Source organism: Schistocerca serialis, chromosome 3 (genome assembly GCF_023864345.2).
Source record: "Schistocerca serialis cubense isolate TAMUIC-IGC-003099 chromosome 3, iqSchSeri2.2, whole genome shotgun sequence".
Lineage (NCBI taxonomy): Eukaryota > Metazoa > Arthropoda > Insecta > Orthoptera > Acrididae > Schistocerca > Schistocerca serialis.
In genome coordinates, this window is record NC_064640.1 from 144,503,995 (window position 1) to 144,531,342 (window position 27,348).

The 27,348-nt window shown below is 37.0% G+C and overlaps 2 protein-coding genes across 3 annotated transcripts in view; one reads left to right on the forward strand and one right to left on the reverse strand.

The window, feature by feature from the left end:
- Positions 1–1,137, forward strand: part of LOC126469853 (venom acid phosphatase Acph-1-like) — a 260,503-nt gene extending 259,366 nt beyond the window's left edge. The window contains exon 7 of the mRNA XM_050097157.1: positions 739–1,137. Coding sequence (XP_049953114.1) covers positions 739–918 — 180 coding nt within the window. The 3' untranslated portion in view covers positions 919–1,137. The remainder of the gene's footprint in view (positions 1–738) is intronic.
- A 33-nt stretch (positions 1,138–1,170) lies between these two features.
- LOC126469852 (uncharacterized) overlaps positions 1,171–27,348 on the reverse strand; it is a 135,827-nt gene continuing 109,649 nt past the window's right edge. For both annotated transcript variants that reach the window (XM_050097156.1, XM_050097155.1), the window contains exons 6-8: positions 16,711–16,927; positions 2,499–2,612; positions 1,171–1,492 (exon numbers count right to left, since the gene is read on the reverse strand). In XM_050097156.1, coding sequence (XP_049953113.1) covers positions 1,178–1,492; positions 2,499–2,612; positions 16,711–16,927 — 646 coding nt within the window. In that variant the 3' untranslated portion in view covers positions 1,171–1,177. The remainder of the gene's footprint in view (positions 1,493–2,498; positions 2,613–16,710; positions 16,928–27,348) is intronic.

The following is a 27,348-nucleotide window of genomic DNA, read 5'->3' on the forward strand; positions in this document are numbered from 1 at the left end:
TTTTTTCCTCATAGTCCATGTTTCAGCGCCATATAGAAGGACACTCCATACAAGACATTTTATGAGTCTCTTTCTGAGTACTCTGTCCAGACTGCTGCAGAAAATTCTCCTTTTCTTATAAAACGCCTCTTTTGCCATTGCTATCCTTGTTTTAATTTCTGTGGTGCACTTCCAGTCAGTGTCTATCCTGCTTCCAAGATACTTAAAATTTTTCACCTGTTCTAGTATTTCTGCATTCAGCATAATTTTTATTTCCTTATTTCCTCCTAGTGCCAATACTTTTGTTTTATCTGTGTTAATTTTCATTCCATATTTTTTTCCGTTAGTTGCAATGGTGCCCACCAAATCCTGTAGTTCTTTTTCCCCTGTGGCTAGAAGGACCATGTCATCAGCAAATCTCAAACACCCTACTCTTCTTCCTCCAATTTCTACTCCTTTGTCTGTATGTTTCATAATTCAATATTTTATACAGTTGTATTTGTAATCTTTTATATGGTAAATGTTGGCTACTCTAGTACTTTTTTCCTTTCTATTTCACTTACTGCCATAACAAAAACTGTTGATACCTTTACACCAGTTTTTCTTGGGTCATTCCATATGCCTACATCATAAATAAAATGTAATCCTTATTTATCTAGCTTAATATCTGTTTAATTTATTATTTGGATAACAATGTACCATTATGATATATAAATCTCAAAAGGGAAGTAATTGATGTTTCTTTGCATCTTGTTTCAGATATATCTTCGAAATTCAACCAGCCTTGATCCATATGCACTAAAAATTTCAGGATGTGAACTGGATTGTAAGCTAGATACTTTCTTGACACTTGTTGATGATGTGATTCCAAATAATCTGGAAACTGAGTGCAAAGTTGAAGACCCAAATTACGTACCACCAACTCTTGCACCTCCTTAAATAGTAGTATGAGCTGCCAATTAAAGGAGGAGGAGGAGGAGGAGGAGGAGGAGGCAAAATGAAGATAACGTACTACTATATGGTCTTGTGCATCTCTGGTTCTTCAGATATGATCATTTGACAACAACTTTTCAGAAACTTATAAGCAACAACCCAAAAATTACGATGATTAAAATAGTAACAAACATAAAAATGTCAATAAAATTAATACATCTAAAATTGCATTCACATTTCCACCACAGTATTATAAAGTCCCAATTTATATTTTAGCTTTATCAACATTAGATTGCATTCTAAGAACATCTTGAATTAAGTCTTCCAGTTCCATTTGTAGCAACTGTCCATTCTTCAACATGATCTCAGCTGCTGCTGAAATTTCTTTGTCAAGTAAGTCATGATCTTTGGACCTTTCGGTGAAATTCTTATGTATACTCTGTTCCACCACTTTCAGGCGTTTATAAAGTGAGTTCATATTATGGTGAAAACGTTTAACTTGCTCCTGTCTTTTCACATCTAGTTCTTTTAGCTGTTTATTAAGTTGTTTTACTACAAATGTTAGTTTCTCTATGTCTTCCTGAAATTAGAATTACAGCAAGTATTAGCAGTTTTAATGACTAACAGACTTAAGCTACAGAAAGAAATTCACTGATAAATTATGCTAAAATACACAAATAATGTTCTTTCATAGACCAATTTCTCAATAATGAAACACATCTTTTTAGCATTTCATTGTTCACCCAGAGAGAAATGACCTTATGACTATGATTTCATTGATTCTCTTCTCAATCAATGCTGACAATCCCATAACAATTCACATGCCTTTCATTTTACAGTGTACTATTAACTCCACTTTAATTAAGAATCCCACATCTTCTGTAGTGAAATTTACCTTTTGTTTCTCACCATAAGTGAATATATTACCTCTTTCCATGTTCCAAGCACTACATAACAAAAAGTTAGATTTATATACATTTTCTTTTTTCACGTACTTTTTCCTCTTCAAGTAAACTCTCCTAACAACATGAAGAAAAATGTCTAAATCAGACATTCCACTGGCAAGTTTACATTATCAAAAGAAACATCTTTTAAGCATTTGGGACTTCAGGTCCCTAATTAATCAGCAGAAGCAGGAATGGCCATTTGTATTGTGTGTCCGAAATATGTACACCATGGCTGTGACATGTGACCTTGTAACAAGACAGACGGATATATTATTTTTCATATTCATACACCTTCCAATTTTAACAAGATACTGCCTTTTTGTCTTTTTTTGGAAGATAGGAGTTCTGAAGATGACTGTTTAGCAATCAAAACAAGTATACTTTTCCACTGTATTCAGCAATATCAAGACAGTTGTAATAATCATAATGTGGAAATATGTACATTGTGGTGATGTTTTTGTACCTGAAGATGGTCTGAAAGACTAAAATTGGTTGTAAAATAAAAGGAATTCAACTAGCAGCTGTCTGTGTGAAAACACTATGAGTTTCATAACATGCTACCTGCCAAAGATGACACAACTTGAATTACTGTTAAAACCACTCAAACTTCCTGGTATATAAATGGATGAATATATTTACCTGCAGTGTACTCTGCTGTCTATCAGTTTCTCTCCTAGCGGTCTGTGATGTTCTTTCAATTGCTTGGCATTTCTTCTTGTAACTCTCAAGCATTACTTCAAGTTCATTGCAGTACTGGCAGGAACAGAAGTAATAACATGAAATACACTTTTACTCATTACAAATTGCAATATTGCATAAAAAATTATTTATAAAAATGAAATAGGCACTATCTTGTAATTAATGAATATCTCCCATACTTACCCCACACCATTAAACAAAAAAAGACTTGTCACTGAAATCACTTGAGAAAGTTAAGAACTGGAACACAACAGTTTAGGTCATTCAGTCTATGGAATTTCAAGCAAATTTCAGGTATCACAGTCACTAGCAAATTATGGTTTCAAACTTTAGCTAGGGTACAAAAAAGACAGATAAGGACTGTCTATGCCTTAATATGTGATGAAACCAAACAGGCAAGACTGACATTTTGTAAGTAAGGCTGTCTCCAAACTGAAGGGAAGTTTGAACATCAATGTGAGTCACCAGGGTATGGTCCTACAAGAGGACATATGCTCTTGCTTTTCTCTAATTTGTAAACTAACCTACCCAGCTGGTTATAATGTAGCTTATAGTCTAATGTGGAATTTAAGCCATAGTTGCAAAATCCCAGTGATCTTACAACAAAATTTAACAGAAGAAGTGTGGCTTTGTTTATCTGCTGTTTGAGTGTCATTCAATAGTTTGATGAATTAAAACCACATATGTCAAAACTTGTTGTATGATACTGGACTACCGCCTGCTAAACATATTATGAGAACTTAGAACTGTCCCTATTTATTTTCAGTGAAGGGCAGACCTGTATCATACTACACTGGCCGTACAGCAACTCCACAAAAGAAAATTTCTTACAGATACCCAGTTATTAATGGGAACAAAGTGTACTTCAGTTAGCTACTTTTATGAATAGTTATAATTATGCATATGTGGTCTTCTTCTTCTTCGGTTATCAACCCACAGGTTGGTTGGCAGCAGCACGCCATTCCGTTCTTTTGTCAACTTTCTTCTTCATATCTGCATAGGTCTGGCACCCGATGTCATTTATTACTTGTTGAATGTAGCTTAATCTAGGTCGTCCTCGGCGAGTTCTTCCTTCAATGATTCCTTCTAATATTCTCTTAATGAAATTGTTATGCCGTAAAATGTGACCTATGAAGGTTATTCTTCTTTTCTGTATATTTCGCCAAAGAGATCTGTTTTCTTTCACTCTTCTGAGGACATCTTCGTTTGTAGCCTTGTCTCGCCAGCTGATTTTTTCCATTCTCCGGTAGCACCACATTTCGAATGCCTCTAATCTTCTCTTTTCGCATATGTGGTACAATCCATAAATGAAGTACATAGAAAATTCACAAACATGAACGACTTCCTCTTAAGAAATAACACATTTTAAATACTCATGATATTAACACAATTCCAGACATATGTTCATCTTTTTACCAATGTGTGTCTCTTTGCTCCTCAGTCAGTTTCAAATATTAACAGTGAAATGATTGCTACTTTTATCAGAAACCTGCTCTACAGTCATTTCAAGCATTCTTCTTCATTTATATACAAACTCCAAAAGCCACATTATTGAGTGTGGCAAATCATAAATTGCGTACTATTATAATTTTTCCCTGTCCTATTCCATGTACAAATGGTGCACATGTAGAATGACTGTTGATGAACCTCTGTATTAGATCAAGTTTATCAGATTTTACCATCACGTTCATTTCATGAAGTACACTAGTGACCAGTAGGATGCATGTTGCTTGAACCTTCCAGGAATGTACATTCCTGGAATTTTAACAACAAGCCTTTTTGTGATGCACAACACCTTTGCCTCTGTTGTACCATTTACCAGAAAATTCCACATGTAATGTTTGTTTTATAACTATTCTCTATTAATTCTACCTAATAAGGAGAGCAAATTATGAGGCAAATAATCAAGAATCATTCAAACAAGGATTTTGTAGCCTACTTTTTTGTAGATAATGTATCAGGCTATAATGAACAACGTTTCAAAGCTTTACTCAACAATCAGCATCGTCTCATCACAATACTGCATTTTATCAATATAATGTGCGAGAGCTGAAAGAAGACTGTTGTATGCACCTATTTCCCAAAATCTCTTAGAGATTTTTGTAGTCCATTTATATACACAGAAACATCTACATCTACATCTACATCTACATCCTTACTCCGCAAGCCACCTGACGGAGTGTGGCGGAGGGTACCCTGAGTACCTCTATCGGTTCTCCCTTCTATTCCAGTCTCGTATTGTTCGTGGAAAGAAGGATTGTCGGTATGCTTCTGTGTGGGCTCTAATCTCTCCTCATGGTCTCTTTGTGAGATACATGTAGGAGGGAGCAATATACTGCTGGAATCTTCGGTGAAGGTATGTTCTCGAAACTTTAACAAAAGCCCGTACCGAGCTACTGAGCGTCTCTCCTGCAGTCTTCCACTGGAGTTTATCTATCATCTCCGTAACGCTTTCGCGATTACTAAATGATCCTGTAATGAAGCGTGCTGCTCTCCGTTGGATCTTCTCTATCTCTTCTATCAACCCTATCTGGTACGGATCCCACACTGCTGAGCAGTATTCAAGCAGTGGGTGAACAAGCGTACTGTAACATACTTCCTTTGTTTTCGGATTGCATTTCCTTAGGATTCTTCCAATGAATCTCAGTCTGGCATCTGCTTTACCGACGATCAACTTTATATGATCATTCCATTTTAAATCACTCCTAATGCGTACTCCCAGATTATTTATGGAATTAACTGCTTCCAGTTGCTGACCTGCTATTTTGTAGCTAAATGATAAGGGATCTATCTTTCTATGTATTCACAGCACATTACACTTGTCTACATTGAGATTCAACTGCCATTCCCTGCACCATGCGTCAATTCGCTGCAGATCCTCCTGCATTTCAGTACAATTTTCCATTGTTACAACCTCTCGATACTGCACAGCATCATCTGCAAAAAGCCTCAGTGAACTTCCGATGTCATCCACAAGGTCATTTATGTATATTGCGAATAGCAACAGTCCTATGACACTCCCCTGCGGCACGCCTGAAATCACTCTTACTTCGGAAGACTTCTCTCCATTGAGAATGACATGCTGTGTTCTGTTATCTAGGAACTCTTCAATCCAATCACACAATTGGTCTGATAGTCCATATGCTCTTACTTTGTTCATTAAACGACTGTGGGGAACTGTATCGAATGCCTTGCGGAAGTCACAAAACACGGCATCTACCTGGGAACCCGTGTCCATGGTCCTCTGAGTCTCGTGGACGAATAGAGCGAGCTGGGTTTCACACGACCGTCTTTTTCGAAACCCATGCTGATTCCTACAGAGTAGATTTCTAGTCTCCAGAAAAGTCATTATACTCGAACATAATACGTGTTCCAAAATCCTACAACTGATAGACGTTAGAGATATAGGTCTATAGTTCTGTACATCTGTTCGGCGTCCCTTCTTGAAAACGGGGATGACCTGTGCCCTTTTCCAATCCTTTGGAACGCTACGCTCTTCTAGAGACCTACGGTACACCGCTGCAAGAAGGGGGGCAAGTTCCTTCGCGTACTCTGTGTAAAATCAAACTGGTATCCCATCAGGTCCAGCGGTCTTTCCTCTTTTGAGCGATTTTAATTGTTTCTCTATCCCTCTGTCGTCTATTTCGATATCTACTATTTTGTCATCTGTACAGCAATCTAGAGAAGGAACTACAGTGCAGTCTTCCTCTGTGAAACAGCTTTGGAAAAACACATTTAGTATTTTGGCCTTTAGTCTGTTATCCTCTGTTTTAGTACCATTTTGGTCACAGTTTTGATCCACCTACCACTTTGACATAAGACCAAAATTTCTTAGGATTTTCTGCCAAGTCAGTACATAGAACTTTACTTTAGAATTCATTGAACGTCTCTCACATAGCCCTCCTCAAACTACATTTCGCAAGAAAGAACCCAGAATCAAATTTTGTTAATTGTGATATTTCATTTGTGCCCCATCATAATTTACTTTTACTCCTGTGATACAGTCTGCTAATGAGACTTACTGTTTTGTTACGGAGGTAAGAAGCTAGTCACACAAGTGGGATGGCTGTTAATATTAAAATATATTACTTTACATGTAAAAATTTATCATCTACCCAGAGGAAGACCTTCTCAAGAATGCCAACAAGGTAAGTTTTTGTTTAATTCTGGCATACCTTCTTTTGTAAGAACAACTTTATTCTCAGAAGAAGCTGGTTCCTGAATGACAGTGTCAGTACATCAAGAGATATCTTCCACAATGGTTTGGTCAATGTCTTCTTTGTTGGTCTGGAAAATACTGTTCTCATTACAGCACTAATAGGTAACCTTTGGTTGAAATGCTCATCATGGTCTCACACACAAACAAAGATTTGCTGAAATAATTTATGGAGTTAAGGAATTCATACCACCAACTTTTCTTACTATCATACAATGGCTTTTTGCCCTTGTTATCTCAAAAGCTGTCAGGTTCCTGGCAGGTGGTCAGCACTTGAACCTTCATGGAACAATATACCATATTTGCATGTAAACATTAAGCAACAACCAAGTGTTTTGTTTCCCAGAGAAAGAAATGTTAAGTGCCCATCAACTTCGGGATTTCACCAGCACCTGACAAACTTATACCTGGAAATGATACAGCAGGAAATTGAAGCGTTAGAGCTAATATTGTTGCCATTAGTATATTGCCTCTGTCTTTTGTATTATCTAGCACAACTGATGGTCCAACAAGATGAAGTAGTTCTCAAAAATCACTCACTGGCATTGGGTAAATCGTTTAAATTCCATACTGCAGCATGGTTATAATTAAAGTGCAGCTACCCACAGATGTCCAGTGTGGGCTGTACTTACGGTATAGCAGCAAAACTTGGTAAGTATGCTAATGTGTTAATGCAGAACCGATTTACGCTGGAAAAAAAATTAGTTCCAAATTTGGCCAACAGGTGCAAATCTGGCACTGTACAGCATGTTGTTGATGTCTCCGGTGCTCACATTGAACAAGACAGTTAATAATAAAATTAACATTATAACTTTCTCACGTGTTTGATTATTTCTGCCTTCATCCTGTTCTTAGTCCATCACATACGCAAACATTTCAATACATCTTTCTCACATTCAGAGCACCAGACTTGCACCAGATGGCCAAATTTGGAACTAATTTTTTTCTAGTGTAAATTAGTTTCACATTATCGTATTAGAATATCTACCATTTGATAATTGCAGCCCACACTGGACCTCTGTGAGTAGCTGCACTTTAATTACAACCACTAGGTATTTGGCATATCTCTCTCTTATATCACTCTCACACAAGCATAATTACACAAAAGATATTAATCAACCTAGCACAGAGCTTTGTACTACAAAGTGTACTGAAAAGTAATGCCTCCAAATTTTTTGTTCCGTTCTCAATATCAGTGGAAATATTAAGTGTCATGCATATTACTTGGTCACCTTTCACGGTTTGCTGACACAGGTTGTAATCCTCTGCCACTAGACAACTCCAAAGTGTAGCATGTAACATCACACTGTCTTAAGTAACTGTGACAGTGTGTGATAAACAGTCTGCTGTGATCAAATTTCTAACCACAGAAAACTTAGTCCACACATGGAGAACCCTCTCCATCATGACAATGGCAGACCACACACAAGTACTGCAACATCTGCAGCAATCTGACACCTTGGGTTCATCCTCATCAATCATCCTCCAGACAGTCCTGACTTGACCCCATCCAAGTTTAATTTGTTTCCATAACTTAAACAACACCTTGATAGTGACGAAGCGGTGCAAGTAGAGGTGAGGTCTTGCCTCCATTCTACAGTGATGGTATCAATAAACTGGTCTCTTGTTGGGAGGAATGTGTTCATTGTCAGGGTGACTATGTTGAGAAATAAATATGCAGACATGAAGAATACAGATATAGCACATTAATAAAGTTTATTGTAGTTAAAAAGCTTTAAGAGTTTTCACATAAAAAATTTGGAGGCATTACATGTCTTGAGAAACAGGAATGTATCTACAGGCATCCCTCTTCTTGTGTGCTAGACAACTGAAAGTGTACAGCAACTACATGTGCAGGTGTAAAAGTGTGTGTGTGTGTGTGTGTGTGTGTGTGTGTGTGTGTGTGTGTGTGAGAGAGAGAGAGAGAGAGAGAGAGAGAGAGAGAGAGGAGTTTGGTGAGAGGCTATTGGTTCTTGAGGGACAGATGGAGGGAGCATATAGTGATTCTATGACACACATCCATTGATACAGCAATTGCTTGTAAATTTGTGGTTAGGGAGGGAACTTAGGAGTGGTACACATCATCTATGAAATTTTTAGTTCTCTCCCCACTGATGATACTCTTTCCGTGGAGGTTATTACCACGTAGCACAGGGGAGTCAAACTCCTTAAAACGTATCTCTTGTAGACACAAAGACATATATGTACTCTGTATTAATAGTTTTAACTCCTCCATTTGTATCTTGAAACTGTTTATGATCCATTACCATAGGGTGGGAGCCACTTTACTAATAACAGTTTGAATTATTCTCTGTACCCCCTCCTCCCTTATAACCTTTTTGTGGAAATATGGACATTGTATTAGTCAGAGGGTTGGTAGAGGTCCTTGTTGAATCCCTTGAGCATACTTCAAACACAATGTCCTCCATTAATTAGTCTTCTTCTGATTCAGTTATGACCAATGATAACTTTGAACATGGTATCTGTGCAGTTTTGCTCAGTGCTCTATCTAAGTGTTTTCCTTTTGGGGGTTATGGTACAAATGTACTTTTAGAGATTTTGTATTTTCCCATGTTTATGTTTCCCGGGACAGTGTAGCAATCTAAATCATGAAACTTCCTGGCAGATTAAAACTGTGTGCCCAACCGAGACTCGAACTCGGGACCTTTGCCTTTCGCGGGCAAGTGCTCTACCATCTGAGCTACCGAAGCAAGACTCACGCCCGGTACTCACAGCTTTACTTCTGCCAGTACTTCTGAAAGGCAAAGGTCCTGAGTTCAAGTCTCGGTCGGGCACACAGTTTTAATCTGCCAGTAAGTTTCATATCAGCGCACACTCCGCTGCAGAGTGAAAATCTCTTTCTGGAATCTAAATCATGTTACCTATGGCTTTTTCTGATGTAGGCTTACTTGTTTCTTTATTAAAGGATCCAGTTCTGCAGCTGCATTTGCAAGTGCATATTTATGTTTGTCATTGTTTGGAGTTGGTTGCCAAATGACTGTTGTCAATGATTGGTATGCACTGGGTATCTTTTATCTCTTGAATCTTCTTTTGCTCAATAAAGACTGAACACTCTTTGCTCCGAGTGACAGGCTTATCAGAGATGGTACAGAATATGGTATGTATTGTTGAACCCTCTCTCCCCCAAATAGGTTGAAATGTACAATATGTGGTGGTTTATCCAAACTGCTGGTGTCTAAGACAGTGTATTATATTCAGTACATATGGCTTGACTTTTAGGTAAATAAATCTGACCACTATGTACTCTGTTAACTTTAAGATATTGAATGTGAATATAAAGCCAGTATTTTTCTCCAGCCTGCTATTTAATATTTTTAATTCTGCTGTCACTACCAAATTCCTATCGCTTTTCCAGGTATTTGTTATTGAGATGTATCATAACTTGGCATGTGACCGTTACTTTGCTGTTGTTCAATGCAGTACATGAATCAGATATTAAAGTGTACTACTCTTACATTTTCGGATATCAGATCTTAGTTACTTGGTGACTAAAAGTGTGTCACTGTGCATCTTGCTGTTGAGGACAATGTTCCTGATCAGATATTAAAAATTTGCAACAGAATTGATCATGCTCCTTACTGAACTTTGAAATTCACCAATGATTAAAGGTCATATTTTCAGAGAAATTGAAAAAGGCAAACATAAAGTCTCTAAGAAAGGTGCCAAGACTCACATAAAATATAAGAGACCAATATCTCTGCAGTGTCAGCTCTCAAAAACAAACAAACAAAAATCATTTATATCAGATTCTTTAAAAGCATAGAAACAGAGTAATTTAGTTAATAGTTCCATTGTTTCTGGAACACATCACACACTATTTCTTCATAATCTGAAAAATGCTCTCACTTTTATAGCTCACAGTCTATTGCTTTCTAAATTGGAATATAAAGGTATCGGGGTGTTCATTCATGACCAGGTGAAGTCCTACCAAGAAAATCAAATGCAAATAATATAAACCATTCTGGGGCAAACAAGGTGCAAAATTAAGACCAATCTTAAACCTTTGTTTAAATGTTATGAAACTGCACTCTGTCATATTCACCACAACCACCCACCACCATTATTATTATTATTATTTTTCCTTTCTCGGACGTTACATCTGGTTAAAAATGGAAAGTGACGTGGACATTGATCAAGCATTACTTTCTTTTAACTGTATGGTGCACATTACATTGCATTTAGGAACCTTTGGGTGATTGAACATGTATCAATAATTACAAATTTCTGTAGTTGTATATATACGTTTGGATGTAGCTATATTGCGTTGATGTACTGGTGGATATAGTGTAGTATGACTCCTGTAGTTGATAGTGTAATTGGTATAATGTCAACTTTATACTGATGCCACATGTCCTTGACTTCCTCAGCCAGTTGGATGTATTTTTCAATTTTTTCTCCTGTTTTCTTCTGTATATTTGTTGTATTGGGTATGGATATCTCGATTAGTTGTGTTAATTTCATCTTTTTATTGGTGAGTATGATGTCAGGTTTGTTATGTGGTGTTGTTTTATCTGTTATAATGGTTCTGTTCCAGTATAATTTGTATTCATCATTCTCCAGTACATTTTGCGGTGCATACTTGTATGTGGGAATGTGTTGTTTTATTAGTTTATGTTGTATGGCAAGTTGTTGATGTATTATTTTTGTTACATTGTCATGTCTTCTGGTGTATTCTGTATTTGCTAGTATTGTACATCCACTTGTGATGTGATCTACTGTTTCTGTTTGTTGTTACAAAGTCTGCATTTATCTGTTGTGGTATTGGGGTCTTTAATAATATGCTTCTGTAATATCTGGTGTTTCTTGTTTGATCCTATATTTCAATCATGAATCCTTCCGTCTCACTGTATATATTGCCTTTTCTTAGCCATGTGTTGGATGCGTCTTGATCGATGTGTGGCTGTGTTAGATGATACTGGTGGCTGTGTTTGATGATACGGGTGCTTGCTATGTAGTGTTTTCTTTTTCCAATTTACTTTCTTCGTGTCTGTTGATGTTATGTGATCTAAAGGGTTGTAGAAGTGGTTATGAAAATGCAATGGTGTAGCCGATGTATTTATATGAGTGATTGCTTTGTGTATTTTGCTAGTTTCTGCTCGTTCTATAAAGAATTTTCTTAAATTGTCTACCTGTCCATAATGTAGGTTTTTTATGTCGATAAATCCCCTTCCTCCTTCCTTTCTGCTTAATGTGAATCTTTCTGTTGCTGAATGTATGTGATGTATTCCATATTTGTGGCATTGTGATCGTGTAAGTGTATTGAGTGCCTCCAGGTCTGTGTTACTCCATTTCACTAATCCAAATGAGTAGGTCAATATTGGTATAGCATAAGTATTTATAGCTTTTGTCTTGTTTCTTGCTGTCAATTCTGTTTTCAGTATTTTTGTTAGTCTTTGTCTATATTTTTCTTTTAGCTCTTCTTTAATATTTGTATTATCTATTCCTATCGTTTGTCTGTATCCTAGATATTTATAGGCATCTGTTTTTTACATCACTTCTATGCAGTCGCTGTGGTTATCCAATATGTAATCTTCTTGTTTAGTGTGTTTTCCCTTGACTATGCTATTTCTCTTACATTTGTCTGTTACAAAAGCCATATTTATATCATTGCTGAATACTTCTGTTACCTTTAGTAATTGGTTGAGTTGTTGATTTGTTGCTGCCAGTAGTTTTAGATCATCCATGTATAGCAAATGTGTGATTTTGTGTTGGTATGTTCCAGTGATATTATATCCATAATTTGTATTATTTAGCATGTTGGACAGTGGGTTCAGAGCAAGGCAGAACCAGAAAGGATTTAATGAGTCTCCTTGATATATTCCACGCTTAATCTGTATTGGCTGTGATGTGATATTATTTGAATTTGTTTGGATATTAAGTGTGGTTTTCCAATTTTTCATTACTATGTTTAGGAACTGTATCAATTTAGGATCTACTTTGTATATTTCCAATATTTGTAGTAACCATGAGTGGGGTACACTATCAAAAGCTTTTTGGTAATCAATGTATGCGTAGTGTAGTGACCTTTGTTTAGTTTTAGCTTGATATGTCACCTCTGTATCTATTATCAGTTGCTCCTTACATCCTCGTGCTTCTTTGCAACAGCCTTTTTGTTCTTCATTTATAATTTTGTTCTGTGTTGTATGTGTCATTAATTTCTGTGTAATGACTGAAGTTAATATTTTGTATATTGTTGGTAGGCATGTTATGGGGCGATATTTTGCTGTGTTTGCTGTGTCTACTTGATCTTTAGGTTTCAGATAAGTTATTCCTTGTGTAAGTGTATCAGGGACTGTGAATGGGTCTGCAATGTAACTGTTAAATAATTTAGTTAGATGTGAATGAGGTGAGGTGAACTTCTTTAGCCAGAAATTTGCTATTTTATCTTTTCCAGGGGCTTTCCAATCGTGCGTAGAATTAATTGCTCGTGTGACTTCATGTTGCAAAATTATCACTTCAGGCATTTGTGGTATCATCTTGTATGTGTCTGTTTTTGCTTGTATCCACCATGCATGCCTGTTATGTTGCACCGGATTTGACCATATGTTGCTCCAAAAGTGTTCCATGTCTGTTACGTTTGTGGATTGTCTATTTTAATGTATGGGTTATCTATTGTCTGGTAAAATTTCTTTTGGTTTGTGTTGAATGTTTGGTTTTGTTTTCTTCTATTTTCACTTTTTCTGTATCTTCTAAGTCATTTGGCCAATGCTTCTAATTGCTCTATTGCTTCTTGTTGTGAGATTTTACCTAACCTTTTTCGTTTTTTGTCTGATATTTCAGTTCTTATAAATTGTGTTAGCTGTCTGATGTCTTTCCTCAGTTTTTCTATTCTTATCTGTAACCTGTGTTGCCATGCTGGTTTTGTGGGTTTCTTCTGTGTCTTGGTTGGTTCTGATCTCTGCCTAGTGTGTATATTTAGTGTAGTGAGTGCTCCTATATAAACCAGTACTTGTAACTCTTCCATTGTTGTATTTTCATTTATTTTGTTGTGTATGATTGTGTCGATAGTTTTTATTGTTGTTTTGGCTTGTGGGTTATTTGGTGGTCTATGCAAGAATGGTCTAATGTCTGTATTTGTGTCTTTGTATTCTATATATGTAAGCTGAAATTTTTCTTCTATATCTAACATGTGTGTCACTTCGTGGTCTATTTGTGCTTGTTCTGGTGGCTGTCTTAAGATTTTGTTTTCCTCTGATTGTTTAATTGATGCATGTTGTTCTTTGTTTGTTTGCTCTGGGATGTTTGATTCCATTACTGTATTTTCTTCTTCTTCTGATTGCACATTATTTTGTTCCAGTATTTGTTGTACTTGTTGTTTGATGTTTTCTAATTCTGACTGGGGTATCCTGTTATTCTTTATTATTACACGGATCTGATCAGCTACTCGTTGTTCTGTTAAAAATTTTAGTTCTGGGTATCTGGCAATAAATGTTGTGTATACTTGTGATCTGTATCCAGTTGTGTTGGTTCCTAAGTTTGTTGTTTGGTAATAACAGAACATGAAGTGTCAGTTAACTTCATCTGAGCATCTCATCCTTTGTCTTTGTTTTCCTTCTGGAGTGGTTGCAGGAAGCATATCCTGCAAAACACCTCTACTTGGATTTAAATCATTTTCCGTGTGGCTAGCAGTGTTGTTATCATTGTGGACGGGCTTAGGGTTCAAGCGTCGTCCCCGAACATGACAGCGCTTGTCCGAGGCTTCATTAGTTCTGTCCTGAACCAACTAATCACACTAAAAGCGGGGATAGCCCCATTAGTGGTTTGCTCTTTTCGTCGCCTTTTATGACTGGCAAAACATACAGGAGGTCTATTCTTTTCACGGGCCTCCACAGGGTTTATTATTATTATTTCTTTACTTTCTCAGGCGTTAAGTCTGGTTAAAAATGGAAAGTGACGCGGACCTTGATCAAGCGTCACTTCCTTTTAACTGTATGGTATGTGTTATATTGCATTTAGGAACTTTCGGGTAATTGAACATGTATCAATAATTACAGATTTCTGTAGTTGTTTGGATGTAGCTGTATTGCATTGATGTACTGGTGGACATTGTGTGGTATGACTCCTGTAGTTGATAGTATAATTGGTATAATGTCAACTTTATCCTGATGCCACATGTCCTTGGCTTCCTCAGCCAGTTGGATGTATTTTTCAATTTTTTCTCCTGTTTTCTTCTGTATATTTGTTGTATTGGGTATGGATATTTCGATTAGTTGTGTTAATTTCATCTTTTTATTGGTGAGTATGATGTCAGGTTTGTTATGTGGTGTTGTTTTATCTGTTATAATGGTTCTGTTCTAGTATAATTTGTATTCATCGTTCTCCAGTACATTTTGTGGTGCATACTTGTATGTGGGAACATGTTGTTTTATAAGTTTATGTTGTAAGGCAAGCTGTTGATGTATTATTTTTGCTACATTGTCATGTCTTCTGGGGTATTCTGTATTTGCTAGTATTGTACATCCACTTGTCATGTGATCTACTGTTTCTATTTGTTGTTTGCAAAGTCTGCATTTATCTGTTGTGGTATTGGGATCTTTAATAATATATTTGCTGTAATATCTGGTGTTTATTGTTTCATCCTGTATTGCAATCATGAATCCTTCTGTCTCACTGTATATATTGCCTTTTCTTAGCCACGTGTTGGATGTGTCTTGATCGATGTGAGGCTGTGTTAGATGATACGGGTGCATGCCATGTAGTGTTTTCTTTTTCCAATTTACTTTCTTCGTATCTGTTGATGTTATGTGATCTAAAGGGTTGTAGAAGTGGTTATGAAATTGCAGTGGTGTAGCCGATGTATTTATATGAGTGATTGCTTTGTGTATTTTGCTAGTTTCTGCTCGTTATATAAAGAATTTTCTTAAATTGTCTACCTGTCCATAATGTAGGTTTTTTATGTCGATAAATCCCCTTCCTCCTTCCTTTCTGCTTAATGTGAATCTTTCAGTTGCTGAATGTATGTGATGTATTCTATATTTGTGGCATTGTGATCGTGTAAGTGTATTGAGTGCTTCTAGGTCTGTGTTACTCCACTTCACTACTCCAAATGAGTAGGTCAATATTGGTATAGCATAAGTATTTATAGCTTTTGTCTTGTTTCTTGCTGTCAATTCTGTTTTCAGTATTTTTGTTAGTCATTGTCTATGTTTTTCTTTTAGTTCTTCTTTAATATTTGTATTATCTATTCCTATTTTTTGTCTCTATCCTAGATATTTATAGGCATCTGTTTTTTCCATCGCTTCTATGCAGTCGCTGTGGTTATCCAATATGTAATCTTCTTGTTTAGTGTGTTTTCCCTTGACTATGCCATTTTTCTTACATTTGTCTGTTATTATTATTATTATTATTTTATTATTATTTCCTTGGTGGCTTATAGTTTAAAGGGTCTTAGACAATCGTCTTATATATAAATTTCTGTCTAGTGTTTTGTCTAATATTGTAAGAGTTGACATTTTAAGGAAGAAATCATGCCTCAGACCACAGCCTGTGACCCAAAACCCAAGCATCACCAAATAAGTAAACAACAAGCATGTCAAGCATTCATCTCATGATTTTGTAGGCTATGAAGCAGTGCTTCAAATTAGACTAGTTCAATAATGTTTACACTTCCTCATGGACAAGTACCACTGTAAACTCCACTTTTTCAGACTTCTGAATAAATTTCAGAAAATTAAAATCCATTGTAAATAGTTATCTAAAGTTTCCAACACACCATTTAGCAGCAACAGGATGTTACTTGGGGCTGCATTAGTTGTGTATTATCAAAAAACAGTTTTCATATTGGTGCACAAATTAAGACACATTTTCTACTGCATAAACTATGATAGGCTGAAGTGGTTTCTGTTAGCAGAAAAAAATGGAAACTGCTTGCAATGCTTTACATGCTGGTTACACTACGTTTTGATGCTCTGTTACCTTTGTATTTTGCTCTTGGTCTCTTTGTGAATTCTTGAGCTTTGTGTTCTCTGCTTTTTCAACTGCTTCACTCTGGCTTATTGAATACAGTTTGTTGACCGTTTGAAGTAGACTTTCCTCCTCCTCTAACCAATCCATTTTCTTTGCATACACATTTTTGTAAGTAGACACCAACTGTTGGCTAAGGTTGCAGAATGTACTATCAGCTGCACCTACCCTAAAAGGAAAGAAAAAAAAATAGTGACATGCCATTTGTGGAAGTACATAATATTATGAAACAACAATTAAATTCCAAAAGAGAATCACGTCATTTTTCCAGCATAATCAGTTGCAGTGTGATCACCGTAGTGAGTAATGAAATGATCTGAATAATCTCCTTTTTGGTGCAATGCTTTGTATTAAGATAAGATGAAATAAATTGTGCTTTGATTATTTCAAAGTGATATTTTTCTCAGAGTCTAGACTGCTGGTTCCCTAGTTTCTATAATTATTGTGCACAATTTAGTTGGCATTTGTAATGACTGGAAATGTTCCATGATTTCATTGATAACTGAGAGATTGGTTATCTGGAAGCCTATGAATTCTATTACACAAATACCAATGATTGGCACTCAACAGTGAACTGGAAGTACAGTAGCAGTATTTTCCTGTAGGCAGTCATTGAAGCAGGCAAAGTGACCATCAAAGTGTTTTCTTGTTACCTTCCTCCCTGTTCATATTATATTGGCTATTCATAACCTCATTAGCATCCATAATCTACCCCTGCTGCATCTCTAGTGGCCTGGCAAGCATGCAGCGCACTTAAAACTTTATGGGCTGCCCACAACTCATATGGTATCTTAGTCATATGCTCTGATAATTAAATGCTTACAGGCCTCCCAGTTTCACCATCATTTATGATGCCACACTCACATTCAAGCTGTGAAGTAATGAGGAGCAATACCATTTTCATGTTTGAGAATAGCCATACTCATGCCCTAGTCTGTTTATCTTGATTTAAGGAGGACATTCTGTGACCACTCTTAATCATTTTTGTTCAATGTCTTGAAAGATACTTTCACAAAACCAGCACTTACCTAACTGACCTAGTGTACTATCTCTAGCGTTTTTACTTTTGAATAAATACTACAAAATAATTGACTGTGTGAATACTAATACATAACAAGATATATTGTGTAACTTTTAACATTGCTAGTAACTGTAAAATTAATTTGTGCTTTTTACAAACTTCTGGCAATGGTACCCTCATTAAAAAAACAATTGTTCCCTAATTTCACTGCATAATGACATGAGAGAAAAAGTTCATTTTTTAGAATGCACGGTCATAGTAAATAAGTATTTGTGATTTACATTTACAGTAAATAACCAACACATCATGTCACATTAGTTTTCTCTTTTAAAAAGAGTGTGTATTGTCTGCATTTATCATAAATTAATATTACTGTCAAATTTATTAGTGATCATAATCTCAAAAACATTACAGAGAAACAGTAAATTTTATATCAAGTTTGTCATAAAAGGTTTTGGCTGTTAACTGCTTCAGTTCCAACGGCTACTAGTAATACATGTAGCACATCATGACCCCAAATTGAAAGCAAATCCGTAATATTCTGCAAATGGGTGTGCTGGGAGGGGTACCAAGAGGCATGTAACAGAGATACCAAAGGTACCTCAATTATTACTCTCTCCTGTGCATCTCTTCTGCAGGAAATACAAGATCTATCACTACTTGTCCACTTTACAGTGAATGGCATGTCAATGTTAGGTCTAGAGACCATGTATAGGGGAGAAAGGGACCAGGGAGAACTCAGGATGTTGCACTCATACCCCTAATTAACAAGTCAGAGGTGCTACCTCCATTGAAACTGAGACTTTCTTCCCCAGTTGGGAAATATTCTGTCTCTCGTGTCAAGGGGAGACAAGCACAAAAGTGAAGAGATCTATTAACTATCAACAGTTCAAATGTGCAGTGAATGTTGATACTTCTTACAGTAATGGCAGCAAGGAATGGGAAGGAGCATCGTGTGCACTCATTGTGTATCCCTGAGGGCCTGATCCAACATGACGAAGAGGCTGTTCCAGCAGCCACTGAGGGAACAGGATGCAACCAACTGCTGACTGTGGTGCATGTGGGACAAACGATGCCTGTCATTTGGGCTCCAAGTTCATACTTCTATCATTCCAGCATCAGGCAGAGAATGTTGAGAACCCCAGCCTTGCTAGTTATTAATACATTTTTAATTATTTATTACCAATTCTGTATAGTTCACCAGTCATGGCTGGATAGACTGCACCAAACATTACAAGAGTGATACATTAAAATAAAAATAATATGTAACATTACAAAAACTTTGGACAGATTAAGTATTTTACTGGATACATAACATCTACCATTCAAAAAAATTACTAGTTTTATTTATACAGATCTGGAATGGAGTAAGGTAAACAGTCGCTTCCTTAAATTTGTGTCCTAATTTGCCTTGATGTTCCTGAAGATAAATTTAAAGTTGTGGAAACAGTAATCCACTGATACTTGCACTGACATTGTTGTATATGAATGTGTCATAGCATTCACTGACTGCTCAAGTGACTTTTTTCGCTTGAAATGACAAAGTGCAGTTTGCACAAAACCTGATGATTGTCTTTCTACACAACATTTTAGGGGCAAACAAGAAGTTTCATTTTCACGTCAGCTACAAATTTCTCTTTGGTATTACCTATTAATGACATCTCCTCTAGCAAATTCCTTTTACTATAATTTTCTGAGGCTGTTCCAGATATGTCAGTGACTTGTAGTTAAAGTGTTGCACGATAAAGAACTGCATCCGTATCATTACTTGTTAACTCAACATCAGCGAACAGACGAGTGTATATGACAACTACAGTTTTGTTAATGGCTTTTGCACCAAGCAGAAGATAACAAACATTTTATAAATAACTTGATATAGACTGATGAATCTAGCTTGACTCGTGAAAGTATTTTCAATCTCCACAGTAGACATTATTGGTTGGAACAGAACCCAGCAAGGCACCCATAACTGTAGCTTTCAGCAAAGCTTTGGCACAAGACCTGTCGGCTGGAATCATTGGGGAAGTGCTTTTGGGCCTTTACCTATTGCCAGACAAGTTGAATGCACCCCTGTATCATATGTTTCTTTGCCATACTCGGTGTTCAGGACAGCTATGGTTTTAGCATGGTGGTTCATTGCTACACTTTGAAATGAATGTGAGCAACTATATAAATGAAGCATTTCCAGGGAAATGGATTGGTCATGGAGGTCCAATGCTCTGGCCTCCACATTCTATGGACCTTAATACAGTAAATTTTTATTTGTAGGGACACTCAAAGAAACAAGTTTATAATACTCCACCCATGAAGTGGAATGATCATATAAAATTAATTGTTGGTAAGGTGGGTACCAGGTTGAGATTCATTGGGAGAGTCCTTAGAAAATGTAGTCCATCAACAAAGGAAGTGGCTTACAAAACACTCGTTTGACCTATACTTGAGTATTGCTCATCAGTGTGGGATCCATACCAGGTCGGGTTGACAGAGGAGATAGAGAAGATCCAAAGAAGTATTATTTGGTAAGTGTGATAGCGTTACGAAGATGTTTAGCAAACTCAAGTGGCAGACTCTGCAAGAGAGGTGCTCTGCATCACGGTGTAGCTTGCTGTCCAGGTTTTGAGAGGGTGCGTTTCTGGATGAGGTATCGAATATATTGCTTCCCCCTACTTATACCTCCCGAGGAGATCACGAATGTAAAATTAGAGAGATTCGAGCGTGCAAGGAGGCTTTCCAGCAGTAGTTCTTCCCGCGAACCATACGCGACTGAAACAGGAAAGGGAGGTAATGACAGTGGCACGTGAAGTGCCCTCCGCCACACACCGTTGGGTGGCTTGCGAAGTATAAATGTAGATGTAGATGTAGAATATACATGACCCAATAGCTCACATGCATGCAGCTTTGGCAATGGTGGATGCAAGGGTGTCGCGTAGGGTCCAGCATAGGATGATCCTGCGAGTGTCAAAGTTTTTGCAAATGCAAGGTGGTCACCTTGAACATCTTTGCCAAAGTGAACATTCCTCGTATGTGTATGTACCAGTTCTGTGAAGATAAGCTTGTGTGTAGCATAATGTGCAATCTAGTGCAGCCTACCTACTGGATTTTTTGTACCCCACTAGATACAAACAATGTTACTGTATCCACTATTATCTTTTATTGGCTTTATTTGTGTCATAGACAAAACAAAGTGGTCATTTATATCTGTAAGAAGTTAATGTTATGTCTCAATTTTTTAATAAAGGTGTTTCACACTAACGCGACTCGAACATTGGTGAGTCTGTGTATCTGTTCCCCATGGCACTGCCTTGTCTCACTGAGCTAATGGGTCAGCTCCAGCACAGTGCATAGTTCATGTTACCTGTTCTTGGCCATGCTGCATGCAGTTACAGCATTGCCAAATTCTCATTTTTTAAATCACATTTCTATTAAGCCTATTGGTGGGACTAGGCTTTGCTAGATGCACTTCTGTCTTGAAATGGGATGAGGAATTGTGTGCCGGCTGCCAAGTGCAGCATTTTTCCTTCACCGTGTATTTAGTCCTTAAAATGTGGCTAGCATGACTCTCTGTTTACAATGCCTGTAACTGTTATCAATTATGTTTTCTCTTTCTTGCCACATACAATGTTGTTTTTGCACCGGAAGAGCTGCCCCATAGGATATTTCTGTAAGTTAAGTGAGAGTGGAAAAAAGTATAATATGAAGACTGAAGCTCTTCCTTACTGGCTCAGGGTTTTAATTTGTGGGCTAAGCTGACACTTGAAATCAGGATCTTTGCCTTTTGCAGGCAAGTGCTCTACCAACTGAGCTACCCAAGCACAAATCAAGAACCATCCTCACAGCTTCAATTCTGCCAGTACCTTGTCTCCTACATTCCAAACTTCACAGAAGCTCTTCTGTGAACCTTGTAGAACTAGCACTTCTGGAAGAAAGGATATTGCGGAGAAATGGCTTAGCCGCTGCCTGGGAGGGTGTTTGAAATTTTCACTCTGCAGAAGAGATTCTGTGAAGTTTGGAAGATAGGGTATGAGGTACTGGCAGATTTGAAGGTGTGAGGATGGGTCACGAGTCATGCTTGGGTAGCTCAGTCAGTACAGCACTTGCCTGTGAAAGGCAAAGGTCCCGAGTTCAAGTCTCGGTCTGGCATACAGTTTTAATCTGCCAGGAAGTTTCATATAAGCGCACACTCCACCGCAGAGTGAAAACGTCATTCTGGTAACAGCCCCCCAGCCAAAGACTAAACCATGTCTCCGAAATACCCTTTCTTCCATGAGTGCTGGTTTGGTAGGGTTCACAGAAGAGCTTCTGTGAAGTTTGGAAGGTAGGAGATGAAGTACTGGCAGAATTGAAGCTGTGAGGATGGGTTGCGAGTCGTGATTGGGTAGTTCAGTCGGTAGAGCACTTGTCCACAACAGACAAAGTTCCTGAGCTCGAGTCCCAGCCTGGCACATAGTTTTAATCTGCCAGGAAGTTTTATCTCATTCCTGTTTTGTTTTTATTTAGTATTATTTCATATTTTCAGTGTTTTCCTTTTTCTTCATCTATATTAGGACTGGTCACTACAAGAGTTGTATCATCGGCATATACCATAGGCTAGGTAGATCATACATATAAAGAAAAGTAAACAAAATGGCCCAGGACAGAACCTTGTGGTACTCCTGTAGTAACAGGCAGAGCATTTGATCTACAATCATTTAGAGTAATAGCTTGTTTCCTGCCTAAGAGGTATGATTTGATTAATGGTGGTTCATTATCCTTGATTCCCTTATTTTCAGATTTAGATAATAGGACATCATGTGATACAGTGTCAAATTCTTTGCTCAGATCAAGAAAAAACAATGGTTTTCAAAGAATTATAGAACATTTGTTACCAGAGATTTTACACCTTCAATGGTGGATAGGCAAGCCCTAAAGCCATAAAGTAAAGAAAAGATTAGCTTAGTATACTCAAAGTATCTGCATAAGTGCTCTTTTATGCAGAGTTCTATGGCCTTTGATATTATGGGAATGAGGGGATATAGGGCCTGTAACTGTCAGTATTGCTTCTATCTCCCATCTTATAAACTGGATCAACAATTGTGGATTTCAAGACATCAGCGAATTTTCCAGTTTGAAGCTCACAGTTTATAAGGTAAGTCAAAGGAGAAACTATAATATAAATTATATGTTTTAGAATGAAGTTTGAGAAGCCACAGATATATTCACTATGTGAGTTACATAGTCAGATACAGTTCAGTTCAAATTCTGACAACTATCCTAAGTCTGGTCTCTTGAAAAATTGTGTTTTTGGACTTGGGACTTTTCCACAAGTTGTGAAATACTCCTATCAGTCAAATTCCATTAAAAAGCTGAAGAAGGGCCTTGTGAAAACAGTGAAACAGTGACAGAAAATAGCCACAAAAGCAGTTGAATTGAAATTGTTAAAAGTGATTTGTGAACAAAAAAAACTGATTCTGATTATGAAGCAGGTGTAATAATAAACTCAAAATATGTTGAGCCTACAAATAAATATAAGTGGACAGCAGCAAAACACAAAAACAAAGCAAGAAACCAAGAAAGTGGTAAACAAAACACTGGAAATGATGCACCAGTGTCGCTGAATAAAATTGCAGTACTTGATTCAGTTATCAAAAAAATGAGCAGTATAGGCGAAATTAAACACAATTAATATTTAGATAAATGTGGAAACAAAAAGTTTCTTATGCTGGAAGCACAAAAAAGTTTTTACTGTACACACATGGCCACAGGCAAAGCCTTTCTGGTCCTCTTCATTATGCTTTACACAGAGAATATTCTGTATTCACATAAGGTAATCCTGGGACTATATTAAGTGCTGCAGTTGAAGAACTAACAACAAAAACAAACAATTTGGAAAAAAACAATGACATTGTAATCATAGCGTGATGAAACATGCTGGGATAGTTTTACTTCCCCTCTTGTTTTGCCTTCTGCCTCCTTAAAATTCATTTTTTCATTCCTGACTAATTACTGTTAACATATGTGAGTATAACATGCATTTCCATAAAAGAGAAAGGTTAGCCCTCAGATCTAATTTTGTGCTTAGTTTCATGTGTGTAATTGATTTCCTAATTTATTTTGACTATTCCTAGTTAGTATCTTTTGTTATAGGGTGAAATCAGTAATTGTTTTGTAACTTAAATTCTATTGTTGACCTACAAACAAATATAAATCTTGTACTAATTGTAAACATTTGGAAGAAGTAGTACTAGTAATCTTAAAGTATTTATTTGGCTCTATTCAAAAACATGTTAGCAAAGCCAGCCCTTCATTAATTCCAAAGTAATCACCTGTTTTGTCAAAAGTATTGTTTGCATAACTATATATGTTAATTTAATCATTTAAACAAATAATTCAGCCTAACCCTTGCAGTAGAAGAAACTGTTAAAAATAACCAATTTTTTTATGTATTCAGTTAATATATTGAGTTACATTTTAATTGCAATTTCTGTAAATTAAACATCAAACAATGTGTAGTTTCAGTGGCTATTATTGTGATAATATATATAAGGGCCCGATTTTTGTCCCAAGACAGTCAGTCCATGACCTAGTTTCAGACAAGGAACCTGTATTGATTAGAACAGCAACAATGCATCCACTTAATTGTGAAATATGTGTAATAGGCCGTATGCTAAAACGATGACAGTGTCTGTTCGATACATACCATATTATGTGGCAAGAACTGTGTGGTTAGGTTTTTACTGCTTGTAGTTGTTCAACAGTAAACTACTGTAGCAGTATGTTGGTGTTTGCTTGCAGCCTATTAATGAGACTTATCAGAAGTTAAACAATAGTGCACTGGCCATGTAACTGTGTATTATGGGGGGGGGGGGGGGGGGTTGTGACCAGTGAAAATAAAAAAATAAAGAACTGTAAAACAGCATATGTGCACCTGTTGGCTACATCATTTAAAGTAGTCAGTGTTGAATTTCCACCCCCCATTTTTCAGCCAGTGCAGTATGTCGACACCAAGGACAATCAAAGAGGAAATAAAGCAGGCAATCACCACAATAAGTGTCAGAAATGGCGTTTACAAAAATGAGAGCAAGCCAGCACTCAACAGATCACAGGAAGATGTTACAAAAACTACACAACACAAATGTCACTATAATAAACATACCAGTGTGATACGATGTCCCTCAGTGGTCGTATGTTAATACAGAAATTGAGCACTGCCACACTGAGCTACAGAAACTGTGTAGAAAATTAAAACATGTGCTCCTACTGAGCACGAGCAGTAGTCATGGACTCCACTTCAACAGAAATGGAAAGCTCATTTGAGTGATCCTGGAAGTGGAACTTTGAGATGAACTAAATAAAATCATGGACCCAATCATCCTAGACTATAATCAACATTTAAAAAATAATCTTTAGAACTTAGGACAAAGTAGATATCTAAACTTCTTGAGTGGGTGTCCACTGCCAACACTAAATGTGAAGAGACTTACCGGTAAGTCGTAAGAAATAGACAACATAAACACAAACCCCTGTCATATCTTCTGTACAGATGAACACTGGTTCACACAAGCTGAATCTGCTTTGTACATTCCTGTAGGATGCTAGCAAGTTCTTTCTGTAGAACTAAAATTAGCCATGGAGGAGTAGCTACTTTTATAAATGACACACTAAATGTTGAAATGTTTTCTAAAGAGGAAATTCTTGAAATTGCAGCTATATCTCTTTCTTGTTATTAATATAATACTTATCTCTGTCTACTGTAACCCACAATATGATGTTACAGTATTTGAAACAGCCATTTTACAAAGGTGATATGTCCATCTTATACAAACATTAGTCAGATACAGGTTCATATCAACATACAGCAGCTGCATCTTGTCAGCACAGAAATGACTATAATCCTTTACTTCTTATGTGAGAGAATTGTGTTCCTTTATTGAATTCATTTTAGCAATGTCATCTTGGACATGTGTACTGCTCTATAATGAACATTAGTGCTGCCCTAATGGAAGAATCATGAACTATTGATTGTGAAACAACAAAAATTGTTTTCAACTTAGCTAATATGACATCAACTTGAAGCAATGTCAAAAAATTAAAAGAAAAAAAAGCAAAAGCTCTGAGAAGTTTAAATTTAATATGATTAAAAAGGCAAGAGTTAGAGGAACTGAATATGTTAATAATGCAGGAAAAGTTATACCTCTCAGTCAAACAGGTTCATCATGCAGGTAATGTAACATAACCTAAAATCTATGTGTTATTATTTTGCTCCAATAAAACAGAACATTTTAAGTGATAGGCCAACAAATTGATAATTCTGTAATACAGAAGCAATGATGCAGTTATTAGTACAACAATGAAAGTTATCTTGCAGTGCAATCTTCCTAGACGATCACACTGTAGCAGATACAAAGAGCACATCATTATTTTCAATCACACACGTATTCTAACAGTGACCCCTTCTAATTTGGTAGAAAGTAAACTTTCTGAAGAATGGTATCTGCTGCCCAGTTATCAAATCTATTGTTTCTGTTCAGATTAAAGCCTCTTAGCACAAGTATTTTCAGCTCTTAAGTATGTCCATTACAAACACAAGAACAATTTTTTCTATGAAAGATGATTCAGTTCCTCACAATTAAATGAATCTGTTCATATTATACTGAATTACTGGGGCCATTTTAGTAGTTATGTTCATTTTTATCCCTACAAGTTGGTGATGATCCCAAGGTAATGATGAGATGATTATGTTGGTTTGTGGGGCAGTCAACATCAAGGTCATCAGTGCCTGTACAAGTTCCCATTCTTTCCAGTTCCAATCTCATCACTTTGTGAATGATGGAATTATGAGGACAACATAAACACCCAGTCCCTGGGTGGAGAAAATCCCTGACTCGGCTGGGAATTGAACCCGGGACCCCGTGATCCAGAGGTATCAATGCTAGCCACTAAACCACGAGCTGCGAACCCCAAGGTAATTGGAGGAGGTTATTAATACCCAACTGTCACTTTGAAGATGCACCAATGAGCCTAAACTTCATAATCACTGCCCACCTGGTAGTGTTGTGGGCATGTGACCTGGTAAGGAAAGTATGTAAGAGCACCAGAGATGAATGAAAAATCATTCTAGCAATTATATGGGCTGGAAATCAAGGAATTCAGTGATATTGGACTTTGACAAAGGCAGATTGTTATGGCCCTGCACTTGCAAACGAGCATCACAAAAATGGTGAAGCTGGTCAGCTGTTCACATGCTAATATCACGAGTTACGGAAAATAGTTGGACACTGACACCATGAGCAGGCAACAAGGTGTTGGGATGCCTGAGCCTCTTCACAGAAAGTGGGGGTCTGAGATTTGCTCACCATGTGAGGCAGAATAGGTGGTAATCTGTGACAGTTATGACAAAAGAGTACAGTGCTGGTGTAGGCACAAGTGTTCCAGAGCACACCATTCAGTGCACAATGTTGAACATACGGGATCCCAGCAGGTGACCCCTGCAGGTTCCCATGTTGACCCAACCACATCATCAATTATGATTGCAATGGGAATGGGGTCATTGAGAATGGACCACAGATCAGAGGAATAATGTCATTCATTAG